The 15,892-nt window shown below is 52.1% G+C and overlaps 1 protein-coding gene across 1 annotated transcript in view; it reads left to right on the top strand.

Moving 5' to 3' along the window:
- The window catches only part of AIFM3 (AIF family member 3), a 49,603-nt gene that overhangs the window by 10,830 nt on the left and 22,881 nt on the right, over positions 1–15,892 (top strand). The window contains exons 3-5 of the mRNA XM_074844270.1: positions 7,382–7,595; positions 12,671–12,780; positions 14,695–14,804. Coding sequence (XP_074700371.1) covers positions 7,382–7,595; positions 12,671–12,780; positions 14,695–14,804 — 434 coding nt within the window. The remainder of the gene's footprint in view (positions 1–7,381; positions 7,596–12,670; positions 12,781–14,694; positions 14,805–15,892) is intronic.

Genomic DNA, 15,892 nt, shown 5'->3' with positions numbered 1-15,892 from the left:
GTTACCTGCTTGTGCCCAAGCACAAGGGGAATCAGATAGTCCCGCTGATCTATCAGATCAGCCAGCAGCCATGCACAGCCTTTGCGGGTCTTTTGGGGACCTTTTATTGGCACTTTGTCCTCATTGCCTCAGGCAGCGGGGATTTCGGGTTGAAGGACTTGAAAGGTCAGGGGGTGATAGGGTCTGGAGCACATGTCGTACGAGAGGCGGCTGAGGGAACTGGGGGGGTTTAGTCTGGAGAAGAGGAGGCTGAGGGGAGACCTCATGGCCCTCTACAACTCCCTGAAAGGAGGGTGCAGAGAGGGGGGATGAGTCTCTTGAGCCAAGGAACAAGCACCAGGACAAGAGGGAATGGCCTCAAGCTGCGCCAGGGCAGGGTCAGACTGGCTCTTAGGAAGGATTTCTTTGCAGAAGGGGTTGTTGGGCGTTGGAATGGGCTGCCCAGGGCAGGGGGGGAGTCCCCATCCCTGGAGGGGTTGAAGAGTCGGGTTGAGCCAGCGCTGAGGGATCTGGTGGAGTTGGGAACTGTCAGTGCTGGGTTAACGGTTGGACTGGATGATCTTCAAGGTCCCTTCCAACCGAGATGATTTTGTGACTCTGTGATACAAGTTGTGTCTGTGACCCACCGAGCAGGCACCCAGTGAGGTCCTCTGCCTTTGCTTTGCAAGGCGCAAGGAGAAAATAAAGGTGGTTTTCTGCCCTTGGCTTATACTGTGATTATTTTACAGGTCATTGCAGCGCTAAGGTAATATGGCATTGGACACTGTGAACTGTAACCTTTTTTTTTGTGAAAACCCATGCTGTTTATATCCTTCCTTGGAATGTTTAAGGAGTGAAAACGCATCCGGGAGTAAATGTCTTTGTTGACTAAACTTGTAACAAACTCTGCTGGCAGTTCCACTTTATTTTGTATACCATCAGCAAAATTGTGTTTCATCTTGGACCGGTGGAGGAATAAAAGCACTCTGCAGGCGCATTTCCTGAACTGCAGATTTTCATGTAGAGGCCTATTTGCATAGCAGGGCCAAATGACTGAAACTGCCACCCTGTAATGTACCGCGCGCTCTGCAGTTCCGGTTTTGATTAGCAGCCTTCAAAGGCTTCTGACAAGCCTTTCCTCAGCCCCTGGTTAGCACAGCACTGACTGTGGTGCTTCGTCTCCGTGGTTATAAAACCTGCGAAAGCAGTGAGGTAAACCTGGATTTGCAGATACCGATTGTTCTGGTAAGGAGGTTTCACGGCCTTTTTATGATATTTGTCATTCCCGTTTCTTGCTGGAACTGTTCACCCATCAGAGCTAAGTAGTGCACTTTCCTATTTTTAAAAATCCACCTATCCCCTGTACAAATGAGAAGCAATCATGCAGGGACAGAACAGAGCTATTTTCTCCATCAGTGCTGTTTTGACGCGAAGGAAATATTGCAGATGCAGCCTGAAGTCAACAGAATTTATTTAGACACCTTTGAAAGATGTATACGAGGTCCTTACCTGCTCCATCGTATATCCGAGAGTCCCCCTGAGCACCCTCGGCATTTCTCGAGATAACCTTGACGTGGCACACACATTGCTGTGTGCCAGGAAGACCTTTTGATGAGCAGATCAGTGGTACAAGAGCTTTGGGGAGTGGAGTCCTGCAGCAGTAAGTAACTACGCTGGCTGTACCAGAGGCCAGCCCCAAAGCCTGGCTGCTGCTGCAGTGCCCGACCCCATCCTGATATTTAAGTGTTTAATGAAGAGCTTCTGCTCAAGCAGTGAGGTAATCTTCTGTTGTCTCTGTGCTGCAATCCCGTGATGCCAGATCCTCTTCTGAAGGCCCAGTTCTCAATCTCTGCATAATCTTTTTCTCCATTTTTCCTCCGGGTGCGTGATGCATACGCGATGAGCTGCCAGCTGGCAGTCTGCGTGGGATCCCAGCACCCGCTCCAGGAGAGGCAGCCAGGTCAGGATGACGGGTACAGGGAACCATCGTGCACCAGCGACTGCTCGCTGTGAGCTGCAGCAGCACCATCTCTGCACCAGGCGTGGGAGAGCAGCTTGCAAAACCTATCAAGTTCTGATTATTTTTCTTTGCACTCTCTGCTGGGCTCAGCGCTTGATGGTGGGGCAGAGCAGCAGCTCTGGCACGGACGGCGTGTCTGTGGGTGAGCTTTGCCCTCGCACAGAGGATGCGTTTGGCTCTGAGCAGGGAACGTGTCCCCGTTGTGGGGATGCTGCGTGCTTCTGGAGGGGGTGCCGTGGGCTGTGTGTCCTTCTGAGCTTGGCTCCAAGGGTGCCCCCAGGCTTGGCTGGCACCTCCTGGTGTTTGGGAGCGTGGTGTTTGCTGAACAGGGCATCTGGAGAGGGAGGGCAGAGCCGGGCATGTTGGATGCGATGGTTTTGTCTTTAGCTCTGTCACTTTTAATAGAAACGGTTTGGAGTCTCTTTGAGACCACCTAAAGTAGTTGTCATCGAGGGCTGCAGTTACGAGGCAGCGTGAGTGAGCCCAGGGGATGCCTGGAGAGCGCAGCTCTGGCAGGGCAGAGCGAGACCCCAGACATGTCCTGCAGAGGTGGACTTCCTCTGTGCTGGCTGCAGGAAAATAAACCCTGCTGGGGTGAACTGGGCTTTCTGGCTGTGCCCACCATACCCTGCTGGGCCCTCCATCACTACCCATTTCTGGCTTCCACTGCTGTTGGAGCTGTTGGCACCGTAGGTCAGTACAAGGCTGTTCCCTGCCCTCAGTGCTCATTTACCCTGTGCCTGCAGCCTCTGAGCAGCAAACCCTGAGCCATCGGAGGGTTTTGTGTTTGGGGAAGGCAGACACTCAGCTCTTCCTTCCACTGGCCCAGCTCCTCCCTCCCCTATGGCCAGGCGTCTTCATCTTACCTAGACTCACCCAGATTCAAGCCAACTCTTGGCTCATGCCAATTCTCTCTGCCCCAGCACTGCCATATTAATTTAGTATTTTCCTTGTTTCTACTGTTTTAAGTATGATACTTTAAGTGGCCTGATACCCGTAGTTTAAATTTAGCCTCTAGAAGGGCACTGAGCCATACACGGGAACCTAATCCTGTAGTAAAGAAGTCTTGGGTCATTTAATTGCTCTAATTTTTTAAAATAATGACCGTGGCCCTGCACTGCAGCCCAGCCACCCTCCACCTGCCAGCACCCTGACCAGGGGTCGCTGCCAACATTTCCAGCCTCATGTCTCGGGTACCTGCCCAAAAGCAGGCAGAGGCTTTGGCTTTTCCCACAAGGCTGTGAACAGTGATGGAGAAGGAATAGATTTAGGGGAGATGTAATGGGGTATTAATGACCGACTGCCAGGTGTTAATGACATGAGGCAAAGCACAAGAGCTCGTGGGCACAATGTGAAAAAAAAAAAACCAAACCAAAACCCTGAGCCAACTGTGATAAATGGGGTCAGGATGTTGTTCCTGGGTGTGCATGTAGAGGTCCCAGCAGTGCTCTGACCTAAAGGCTGAAAACCTGAGAGGAAAAAAAACCAACCAATTGGGTCAAAATGCATAGTCTCGACAAGAGTCTGTATTTTAAGCAGTTCTGTGATCTTGGGGAGCTGACTCAGGATTTTTGAATACTAAGAGCTGGCAGTGCTGAGGTGTATGTGGATGTGTGGTATTAGCACCTGCTAATGCTCAACTGTTTCATCTGATTTTTTTGTATATTCTTATCAAATACTTCCAGGCCTGGCCTCCTGATCCTTCATATATGTGTGTGTGTGTATAAATATAGATACAAAACACATATATATTAAAAATATACATGAAGACACAAAACCACATGCATACACATATATGTATGTGTGTAAGTGATGCTGGTGGCAGAGGGCGAGCAGGCGTATCTCTATCTCTGGACGCAAACATATACACGCTCAGAGAGCAGCTGTTGCTCTGCCCTGGAAGCTACATGTCACCCTTGTTCCCACCAGCCATGGATGGGGCAGCGCTGCCGTGTGACAGTGGTGGCCTTGGCTGGTCCCCGAGGAGTCAGCCACCACACGGATTTTAGGCACATGTCTAAAACTTCCCAAACAGTTTGCTTTAAGGTCAGGAACCTCTTCTAGCAGTTATGGAAAATGACCGTCAAAGGGATGGAGCACACTGGACCCAGCCACACCGTGCCAATTGGATTTCAGAATGAAACTTGGGTTTATAAATATTTTGTATAAATATAATTTTCCCTGATGGCAGCTGAAGCAGTTTGCTGGATCAGCTCAGGTGCCACTGAGCCCTGGATTCCTGGAGGGATCATCCCTTGGGAATGCAGATCTCTGGCCAGAGGGACACCCCATACAGGGCCAGGGGGGGCGAGGAGGAGGAGAAGGGGCGATAAAGGGTCAGGGATAGGCAAAAGAGAATTGCCCCCCATGGAGGCAAGTGGTGAAGTGTGGGGCCTGAAATAGGAGGATGGAAGACTTTATACCTCTTTTTCTTTTCCTCTGGACGTTTGACCAGGCCAATGGCATCCTGGCTTGTATCAGCCATAGAGTGGCCAGCAGGGACAGGGAAGGGATCTGACCCCTGTGCTCGGCACTGGTGAGGCCGCCCCTCAATGAGTGGGTTCAGTTTTGGGCCCCTCACTCCAAAAAGGCCATTGAATGACTCGAGCGTGTCCAGAGAAGGGCAACGGAGCTGGTGCAGGGTCTGGAGCACAGGTCTGATGGGGAGCGGCTGAGGGAACTGGGGGGGTTTAGTGTGGAGAAGAGGAGGCTGCGGGGAGACCTCATGGCCCTCTGCAACTCCCTGAAAGGAGGGTGCAGAGAGGGGGGATGAGTCTCTTTAACCAAGTAGTAAGTGATAGGACAAGAGGGAATGGCCTCAAGCTGCGCCAGGGCAGGTTTAGACTGGATATTAGGAAGTATTTCTTTCCAGAACGGGTAGTCAGGTGTTGGAATGGGCTGCCCAGGGCAGGGGGGGAGTCCCCATCCCTGGAGGGGTTGAAGAGTCAGGTTGAGCCAGCGCTGAGGGATCTGGTGGAGTTGGGAACTGTCAATGTCAGGCTGATGGTTGGACTGGATGATCTTCAAGGTCTTTTTCAACCTAGATGATTCTGTGATTCTGTGACCAGGAGTGTCGGTGAGCGCTGAGCCGGGGTGGCTGGGAACACTGTCAGAGACCTGCTGCTTTTTGCATGTTTTTCTGACCTAGAAAGAAGTGAAGAGCTCAGAGCTAAATTTTCATCTTCATCCCCAAAGGTTCATATGCCTGTGGATCAGCAAGCACTCTGGGTGCTCACCTGACCCAAATGTAGTTTGGAAAACAAAGCTCTGGGGCATTGGGCCAAGTGAGAGATGGGGGTTGTTCTCGGCAGGGTGGATTTACCGTTAGGGCTCGGAGCTGCCGGCTCCGCCGGTGCCAGCCTGGCCTCACCCTGCACCGCGGTGGCCACAGGGATGCGTAGCCGTGTTCAATTCACATAAATGCCTGATTGACTGTGTAATCGTGTGAAACGATCCTCCTAGTTCTTTGACCAAAAGTATTTCACAGGGACTGGCATAAATGGATGGTTGTTGTATTTCCTAACTCTATCCTGGAAAATTTGTGTCTGCTTTTCCAACCACCGTAGGAAAACAGTGGTTATGGAGAGCGGCCTCTTTGCTGGGTACCTGCAGGGAGCTGGGCTGCTTCTCTAGAGCTCCAGGAATTAATTTGCTCATAGCAACATTTTTTTTTTTAATGGATGGTGCTGGGCCTCCTAGTTTGCAATAACAGAACAGAAGGTCACATCTTCTGTATGAATGCCCAGAAGATTGCTTTACTGGATCTGTCCGTCAGAGCCCCCAGTGAATCCTGCCCTGGTGAGTGCGAGGATCTGGCTGCCCTATCCCCTGCCCTGCTGAGCTGGCACAAAAAGCAGAAACTCACAGGACTGTTGAAATAGCCGCTTGCTGCTGGTGCCTGGATGGCCATGGCCACTTGCTTTTCTCCCTTCCTAAATGAACGACCTTCCCCCGGACCTTTTCTTCCATCGGCCTCTCAATGGACTTGCAATAAGTGGTGTGGGACAACAAACCAAGCTGGGAAGACCCACCGCCCTTCTCTTGTTACAGGGCTCCTCCCGCTCTTCGGGGGCACGTTGTTCCCCTATCTTTGCTTTTCTTTAACCTGTTTAGGTCATGAGCTTTAATTTTTATCTTCTGCACAGCTTTTCCTGTTCGTGACATTTATAAGACAGGGAAAGCTCAGCAGTCTCCCATTTGCTTGAGACATGTCTTCAGTCTCCGGCACTTACCCCCGGCTCGCTATAGAACTCCACTGGGGTTTATTATAAATATTAATGGCTTTAGTTTTATGAAGTCCCTAGGACCTAAAGTGATTTTTCTCTTTACGATGTGAGAGCTGACTTCCTGTGATGCTCCTGCGTCCAGGCTGCTCCCCCTGGGCACGGGGTGGTGTGTGGGGGTGCGTCTGGATGGGTGCCTGGTGAGGCTGGGTGAGCGCTGCCCTTCGGGGAGCTCAGATGAACACCTGCATGTCTTCACCTGGGGGTGGCCAGGAGAGCCCCTGTGCTCCCCACCCCGTCCCTGTGTGGGGAGGGGAGGACTGGCAGCACATCCCGGTCAAGGCAGAGGGAGAGCGGGGGGGGAATGGAGGGGCAGCACCCCGACTGTGCCTTGCCAGGGGCTGCCTCGCTCCCTCGCTGCCCGGTGACAGCACCCAGAGTGGTGGTGGAGCCAAGGGGGCCCACTGGCTTCGGTGTCCCCCCTGATGGTCAGGGGGATGTGCTGTGCTGGCACAAACATCTCCTGTGTGTCCCTGGGTCCCCTGGTCCCCAGACCAGGGATGCTTTTGTTATCAAACCTGTTCAGTGGTGTACACCTAAGGAAAGCAGACAATCCTTGCTTTTCTCACTTAATGCTGAAGATTCACTCTGTGCTAAAAACCTCATAAAGAAATAATTTTGGCTATTTCTAGTTCCTTATTAATTGGTCTCCATCTAACGAAGCAGCTTTATACACCATGCAGTGTTGGCTTTCTCTTTCAGTTATTGTTATCTACAAAGAATTAAAGGACTTTTGAAGTCGGTCTGAGCCCTAGAAGCCTTGGCGTGCCTCACATTTAGCTGCCTGAAGCTGTTTTTCACTAAACAGGACAGGAACTGTGACTGAGGGATTGTTTTGCACCAACTGCTAATGTCTGCTTGCAAGAATATGTACTTTATGCATGCAAAGGTGCCTGATGGAGAAGGAACAGTGGAATAATGGGCTCGAGTAATCAAGCCAAGTTTGATATTAAGTCTTTTATCTTCCCAAGCAAGCCAACAAAAAATGACTCTTCTGATGTCTGTCAGCTCCTTTCAAACTCCAGGGAAGGAGGGAGAGGCAGAATGGCAGCAAAACCTCCGGCTTCATTTTAATGAAGATTTCTGTTTGTTCCTGCAGTTGAAGTGAAAATTGAAGTTGTGATACCTGAGAAGGAGAGAAGCAAGGAGGAGATGTCGCCCAATGGAAAAGCCAGCCCCCTGATCTACAAAGTCAACGGGACTGCCCGGCATTATCATCTCGAGGAGCATCCCATTGCCAGTAATCCCTACCACAACCCAAAGGATGTGGTGGAAGCCTCCGTGTGTCACGTGAAGGACCTCGAGAACGGACAGTAAGTGCCTAGAATTTTTGCAGGTAAAACTTGAGAGACCTTATAACCCAAACCAAACCCTGTTCTTTAGAGTTTCTGGAGATGATAATTTAACTTAGTAAAATAAATTTTGTTTTCATCTTGAAAAATGACATCACAGACAAGTGACCACTGCTTTTTACCAGAAGGTCTGCTGTTCCCTGCATGGTCAGCCCTGGGACTCTTCTTAGAAAGATGTGATGTTCTGTAGCAGAATTTCTCAACAGGCTCTGCTCAGCTTGTGTTAGACAATCCTGACATTTTTTTTATAAATTTATAGCCTTAGTTTTACAAAGCAGCATGAGTAGCACATGGGTGGAGCTGATGGGGCAGCCCATGTGCTCCATCGCTTCTGCAGTGCTTTGTTCTAGCCGAGCCCATCTCTTCCAATTTGCTCTTTCACCAGGGATGCAGTTTTCCAAATTTCTTGCTAATGGCAACACACTTCAGCTGTGTACAGTTTCACTACCCTGATTTAAGAGTTTTCTGAAGTCTAAAAAGCTCCCGTCCCAGTCACCATGCTTTGCAGGCTGGTGTTTCTTTTCTGGAGTGGATGTGCCTTATCTGCAGCATGTTCTGTTGGTCTGATGGCCAACATCTCAGCAGGCTCTGACCTTGCATGAAAGAAAACATAGTTTGAAATAGCTTTTATTCCAGTGAGGGAGTGATGTCAAGTGTGTGGGACACAGCAGGAGTCTGGCAGCTATCTGCTTGAAATTGAACTTGAATTGCTTGTTCTAGAATAATCTATGTATTATAAGCTACTTTGTGCTAAACTTAAGGGACTTCATGGGCTATAAATTCTTCTCATTAGGTAAGTTCATCCAGGAATAAACTGTTTTTTTCATTGTGATGGGAATTTAAGTGCTATGCCATTCTATAAAGGGATGCACCAGACTTTGACGGATTAAATCTTCATGTAATGAGGTGTGGGTGACTCTGCAAGCTCTGCTGCAGCTCAGAGAAGTGCTGGAGGGCCATCAGGACCTGGAGGCAAATGGCCTCCTCCAGTGAGGGGTGGGGGTGAGGAATCAGTAGAGATGAGCTGGGCTGGAAGGCAAGCACAGGGGCTGTAGGGCTGCTTCTGAGAGGTGACGAGCAATGCGCAGGCGAGCAGCGACAGCAAGGCTGGAGAATAGGGGACCTGGGGCGGAGCACAGGCAGTGACTGGGCTTGCCTTGAAGCTGGGGTGAAGCAAAAAGGGGAGACTATCCTGGGAAATACTGGTTGCACAGGAAGGGTCCTGTTCCAGCGTCAAGACATAGCCTAATGGCTGAACACCAAATGTTCATGGAGGCGGCTTCTGCTGACTTCGTGTTTGGGGTGTGGCTAAACAAGCGTGCTCTGCTTCAGTGCCCCAGCGCAAGGAGGAGTTGGAAAATAAGGGCTGCGATAGATACGTTGCCTAGAAGGCATGTGGTATAGTAGATGGAAAGTTTCAGAATGCTCTGCTGGTCACGGGGAAGGTGAGGAGGGAGCTGGCTGCAGTCCGTGAGAACGTACTGGCTGCAGGTGGCTGTAGCAGGGAGGTCTTCAGCTAAAGCCAGGGCTAGAAACTGGCTTCAGTCTGGAAACTGGGCTCACACTTCAGCCATGTGTGTATCCAGCTACTGAAATGTGCAACCAGGTACAGCAGCAGACTTGCCATCACTGGATATTTTAAGTTGAGAACAGCTTTTTTCCTAGCAGGCTGAGTCTAGCTCAAAAGAGAGGTGCTGCAAGAAGGTCCCACGGCTTGTGTAAGCGACAGGCCAGACCAAAGGATTCCCTTCTCGCTCTGATACCCAAGAGGGATTTTCTGGGAAGCTTCTCTCAAGGAGTGTGCTGGGCAGGGGTGTGCGTGGGCACAGCAGCAGTTTGGGACACTGGCACAAGGGTCTGGGCACCTCTGTGTTGTGTTAGGGGAGTCTGCGAGCACAAAGTACTCTTCCTGCCCACCCTTTCTGTCTTTCTGGTACCAAGATGGTGTCAGCAAAACTAGTAAGAGATACTGGAGGATAAACTCTGGCACTGCTGTACCCAGCCAGCCTCCCAGCAGGTTAACTGGGGGAAGTCAGTGAGCTGCAGACAGAGCCCCAGTGCTCCCTCAGCTCCTGAGCAAAGGTCCTTTGCAGGCCAGAGCTGAGTTTTAGCTGGCGCTTCCCAAGCGGGGAGTGGAGCGGGACAACAGGACAAATTCCTGACTGAGTAAATAGCTCAGCGGGGAGCAGCACAGCGTAAACCATCCTCTCGCTCGCTCTGGAGTGAGTGTGGGATGGGAGCCTTGCAGGTGGCTGGGTGCTGCCTTGAAGACACCAGGTCTTGTTTTTGACTCTCAGATCACACAGTTCCTTGAGTAAGTTGTAAACTCTTTCACTTATCTTATCTTCCGATAGAGTTATGGCTGTCATTTAACTGCAGGTTTTATCTGAAGCACCTCACAGCTGAGGAATGCAGCAGGACTTGTACTGCTCTATTCCCCTTGTGCTGACAGAAGAACCTCCAAGTGCCAAGTGTCCTACATGAGGAGGGAGCAGATCTGCATTGCTCGGGAGTGGGGCTGTCAATTTACTGGGATCATATGGCTCCCCAGGGCAGGTGTGATGGCCTCTGCTGCTGTTTTCACCCAAGGTGGCAAGGAAATCTGCTGTTACTCTAGGTGGGACGGTTGATGCAGGTGGAGCAGGCACCTGCACAAAGACTTGTCCAAGGTGGGTTTGAAGGTGTTACAAGGGTGCTGGTGGTCTCATTTCCGTGGCTGTGAAGCAGAAAGCGATGTGTCTCTGTAGCCAGGGTGCAAGTGATGGGATAGAGCTGGGATGTTACCCAAAGAGGAATGAGCATGCAAAGCGAGTCCCATTGTTCTGAGACCCTGGGACCTATCATGCATGAACAACATTCGGGGATCACACATGGACCAGCAGCTTTCTTGAGCACATGGGGTTTGCTGTGTGCACAGTGAGGTATTCAGTTCACCAAACGCAAGGTGCCAGGCTTTGCTGTAGAGATGGTTCCCTTCATGCAGTGAGAGCAACCAGGATTTCCAGATAAACATCGTTGTGCGGGGCTTTCTAGCTGGAAGAGGGGAAATTTCCAGGGAACAGCAGCTCTGCACTTGGCACCCAGCTCCCCCGCAAACAAGGGCTCACTCCTCGTCTCTCTGCTTTCCTCCATGGTTAGCTGAAAGGCTCTGCTGTAGGGAAGCAGCTGCTGATGATTGCATTGGGAAGGGTTCAGTGCCTCACACAGGGCCATGGATTGCACAGGCTGTATCGGGGCTGTTGGTTGGAAAGGGAGCACCTGAGTGGTGAGAAAAGGAGGCGAGGACAGGACATGTTGGGATGAAGAGCTGGTAGAGACATAGTGAGAGAGCAGAGAGTAAACATCTGCTCAGTGCAGAGCAACATCACTCTCACTCAAGAATGTTGGGGCTGGAAAGCCACAGAAGTCCCCTGGCAAAGATCTGGGTGGGTGGAGGAGTGGGGGTCTCGGTGCTGGAGCCTCCTGCATCCCAATCTCCAGACTCTGCCGAGAGGAACAATGGGCAGCCTCCTGGAAATTATGAATGGCTGAAGGTCTCATATTTCAATGGATAGTGCAACTGCCCAGTGTAACGCAACTGCCTAAATGCAGCCCGGTTCTGTATATGGTCTGCAGGGCTTGGAAGCTCTTGCAAACAAAAGCAGATGTTGCAGCTGCATTGCAAAACCCATGCCCGGCCAGCAAGCAGAGCAACCTCCAGGCACTGCTGGATGGGTGCCGCTGGGCACTGGGGAGGAGGCATGCCAAGCCTGGGGGGCCCTGCGCAGCCAGCTGCTGTAGGCAAATGCACCCACTGTTCAGGGATGCTGCACTCACGCTGCAGCCGGTGCAGAGGTGTGTATCACTCGGCACAGCCCTGCTGAGCCGGCGGGCTGCAGAGCAGCTCTCAGTCAAGCCAAGGGAGTTAGAAAGGATTTTCTAAAATGCTGCTTTCCAGCACTAATGGCGTCATTAATCACTCATTCAGCAGATGGGGATGCTCAGTAGCTTTTTCTGTCTTTGCAGACAAGGTACATGATCAGCAAAGAGATGGTTTTGGCTAGGACAGGGGTGGCTGGAGCCTCAGCCTGGCTTAGCTGGTCAAGGACCAGGTGACTGCCGCAGGTGTGACCCAGAGAGCCCCAGAATTGCAAAGCTTTTTGTGTAAAGGATTCCTGCTGTGCTAATCGTGCTTTTGTCCAGGGTACCACACAAGCAACTGTGGTCTTTCAAAGAGCACCTGAACCTCTCCGGGTGAATGGCTGGAGGGTTAAGTTGGCTCTTGTGCAAAGACAGGGCTGAGTGCCAGCAGCAGCAGGGAGGCAAAGCCCCTCTGTGATGCAGAGCTGGGGCCAGCAGCTGGAGCAGGTGGGCAAGTCACTGTGTGAGCTTTATTCTGCAAAAACAGCTGAGGGAAACAGCAAGGAGGTCACACGTAGGTGTCTGCTCTCCTGAGGGTTTTATCAGGAAAAGATGACCCACGTTGATGACCCTGGGATGTGGCCAGGACAAGAGCACAACCCCCAGAGCCGCAGGGAGGCAGACCCCAAGGCCAGGGTACGCCAAGGGTCAGAATTGCCTCTCCTGGTTTTCAAGTCTCAGAAATGTGTTTGCTTTGAGTGAGCGAACACAAGCTTGGCAGAGACCTGCTGAGCTGCTGGGGCCAGGAGGGGAGGTGATGTCACCCTAAAACCAGTTTGGTTTCTTGGTCCCACTATATGCTGAAAAGCTTTATTTTGACCCCCCCGGACTTGGGTGGAGACTACCAGCTGCTTCCTGAGCAGCTGGGGAGGTGCTTTAGGCCACTTCTTGGCACAGTGATGGAGGAAGAAGCTGCCACTCAGTGGCCCAGCTTGGATGTGCCCCAGGCTGGGAGCAGTAGAGCCACCTCCAAAGCTGCCTTGGTGACAGGAATGACCCACACCTGCAGCTGGTGGTGAACAAGTTGAAGGACGGGGGGAACCTGGTGGAACCAGTGCTGGGGTGCAGGGTGATGGGGTGGTGTCTGCTGCCAGGCGGATGCTCTGCCATGTCTTTTCCATGTTCCTCCTCCCCAGGATGCGGGAAGTGGACCTGGGCTGCGGAAAGGCTCTGCTCATCAAGGAAAGCGGCGAATTCCACGCCGTGGGACACAAGTGTCCCCACTATGGGGCTCCGCTGGTCAAAGGTCAGTCTGCATCACATCCCAGGAGTCTAACAAAGGGCATCAAAGTATTGGCAAAAGTCAGCCTGGTGTTCATGTGGCTGTGCTGCTGGGCGTGGGGCAGTGCCGTGCCACACACTCAGCATCGTCTTGGCGTCTCCTCACTGGAGGAAGGCACGGGCAGAAAGCTGGGGGTGCACAAACCTCCTGGAAGCACTTCGCCACAGGTCTGTTTGTTGGTGACCCCAGCTTGCCACTGCTGGTCACAGGGCTGGGGCTTTGGGTGACTTTGAAGAACAAAATGGCATGGGCCATTAAATTCATCTTCATTCTTCAGCTGGAACTGAACCTGTCTTGGATGTTATGAAACAGCTGCAGCTCACTGTCCCCACACAAAGCCCGGTTTTATGGGGCTTTTCATATTGTCCTGTTTATCAGTTCCCAGCCACTGAGGAGTTAAAAGAATGTCTTAAAGGGGAAAGAAAAAATCACCTTATGATCATTTCAGGCCACTCAGTCTTAAAAAACCCCACAAAACCACAGCTTCCTGTAAATCAAAATCCTGTTTGAGCTGATGGGATCCTTTCAGTAGCAAAAAGAAATGTTGTGTCCTGGCATTTTCTCAGCACAGGCTTCAGGCAGGTCCCCAGAGTCTGAGTAATGGCAGCAGGCAGTGCTGGCCCGCCTGCGTGCTGGAGAAGTGCCTCACCCAAACTGGGGGCAGGGTGCTCTTTGCTGGAGGTGGGATCCTGGGGAAGACAGCACACCATCCTGCTGAGTGCCCTCTGGGTATTTCTGGCCCAGCAGCGGTGCTGGGTGCAGGCAGCCGTGCTCTCAAGCCCCTTGCCTGGGGCTAGAAGCCAGCTGAGCAGGGCACAAGCCCCCCATGCTGCTCTGGTGGCCAATGGAGGTGGGAGCCCACCTGACTTTCAGAGACCTGCAGGCGCATCCCTGAGACTGGCTGCTCACACAGGGATCTTGCTGGGGAATACAGGATTTGCTGTGGAAGTAAATGCAGGCACAAGCTCAGGACCAGTCCAGGATGGCCAAATTGTAGCCGTTTGCTCTGCCCCAGCAGTGTGAGCCAGCTCTTTCAGGCAGGGAAAGCCAAAGTCCAAGGTAGCAGCCTCTGAGCAAATACTTGTGAGGACTGGACTTGTGGCTTTGGGCATGCCCCGTGCTTTCCTGGTGGTGTGCAGACTCCTTGCTGTGTCAGGATCTGTTCTGAAACACACTTGCTCTAAATAAGTGATGTTCTGCTTGAGGGGCTGCTTGGTCCGGATGCTACTGGGGCTTGTGGTGGTGACTACAAGACCTCGGAGACTGCAGCCCCAGGCCCTGACGGAGAGCAAGATTATATTCCAGGCAGAGCAGACAGCTTTGGAGATGTGTTCAGAGATGCTGAAATGTCACTGTCAGCAAGGGCATTTTAGATGGGATCCCTCGTGCAGGATCCCTCGTGCAGGATCCCAGTTGGTAACTGGGTTCACCCTTTATCCCAAATGGCTGGACCAGTCCCACATGCAAGTTAAGAGAACTCCACATCAAGTAGCCAAGATGCCGTTGACCATCCAGGTCCACAACAGCTGCCATGTGTCCTGTAGGAGAGGTGACACCTCTGGGTAAAGGAGGAGCGTCATGGGACATGCTCGCAGAGTCTGAACTTTGAAGCTGCTCTGCATGGAGCAGCACAGCTCCTGCTGCTGCAGGAGGCCCTGGGCAGCAACCTTCAGCCTTCAGGAGGTCAGCCTCACTCAGCAGTGGTGTTCACACTGTGAAGAAGCTGAGTCTACCATCACTGGGCCAGCAGGAGGGAGACCTGGCCTCTGCCATCCCTGCCCTGGCCAGGTCGTGGCAGCTCGATCTCAGTGGGCTGCAGGCAGGGATGGGAGGCAGCTGCAGGGCAGCACCAACTCTGCTCTGCCATGTTTCCTGCAGGGGTTTTGTCCAAAGGAAGAGTCCGCTGTCCCTGGCACGGAGCTTGCTTCAACATTGGCACAGGTGACATAGAGGACTTTCCTGGCTTGGACAGCTTACCCAGGTTCCAGGTAAGACCTTCGTTCTTACAGCAGCAGAGGAAAACACAGAATCAGCATGGTTTGGGTTGGAAGGGACCATTAACGATCACCTAATCTAGCCCTACTGCTGTGGGCAGGGACACCTTTCACTGGATCACGTTGCTCAAAGCCCCTTCCAGCCTGACCTCAAATGCTTCCAGGAATGGGGCGTCCACAACTTCTCTGGGCAACCTGTTCCACTGTCTCACCACCCTCATTGTAAAACATTTCTTCCTTATGTTCAGTCTAAATCTACCCTCTTTTAGTTTTAAACCATTGCCCCTTGTCCTGTTGCTATAGGTCCTACTAAAAAGTCTGTCCCCATCTTTCATATAAGCCCCCTTTAAGTATTAAAGGGCTGCCATAAGGTCTCCCTGGAGCCTTCTCTTCTCCAGGCTGAACAACCCCAATACTCTCAGCCTGTCCTCGCTGATCATTTTTGTGGCCTCCACTGGCCCTGCTCCAGCAGGTCCGTGTCCTTCCTGTGCTGAGGATCCCAGAGCTGGACACAGCACTGCAGGTGGAGTCTTACCAGAGAGGAGCAGAGGGGGAGAATCCCCTCCCTCGACCTGCTGCCCACACTTCTCATGATGCAGCCCAGGACACAGTTGGCTTTCTGGACTGTCAGCTTTCCATCCACTAATACCTCCAAGTCCTTCTCCTCAAGGCTGCTCTCAAGCCCTTCACCCCCCAGCCTGTACTGATGCTGGGGGTTGCCCCAACCTAGGTGCAGGACCCTGCCCTTGGCCTTGTTGAACTTCATGAGGTTCACATGGTCCCATTTCTTGAGCTTGTCCAGGTCCCTCTGGAGGGCATCCCTTCTCTCTAGAGTAGCAACTGCACCACTCAGCTTGGTGTCATCTGCAGAATGGCTGTTTGCATTGGGATTAGCATGCTCTTTGAAGGTGTGGAGCACACATTTTTCCAAGCACATGCTGGGGTGACCACTGGAGAGTAGCACCTCACCCAGCTCTCCTTCCTCCCTTCAGCTGCCCTTGCCTCCAGCCACGGGCACCAGACACCTCCTGGGAACCTGAGGGTGGAGGTGCACGATCTGGGAGGTGTCCTGAGCAGGAGTG

This window comes from Strix aluco, chromosome 18 (assembly GCF_031877795.1).
Source record: "Strix aluco isolate bStrAlu1 chromosome 18, bStrAlu1.hap1, whole genome shotgun sequence".
NCBI classification, from domain to species: Eukaryota; Metazoa; Chordata; class Aves; order Strigiformes; family Strigidae; genus Strix; species Strix aluco.
Note: the sequence above shows the minus strand (reverse complement) of the source record. Positions and strands in the feature narration are given on the sequence as shown.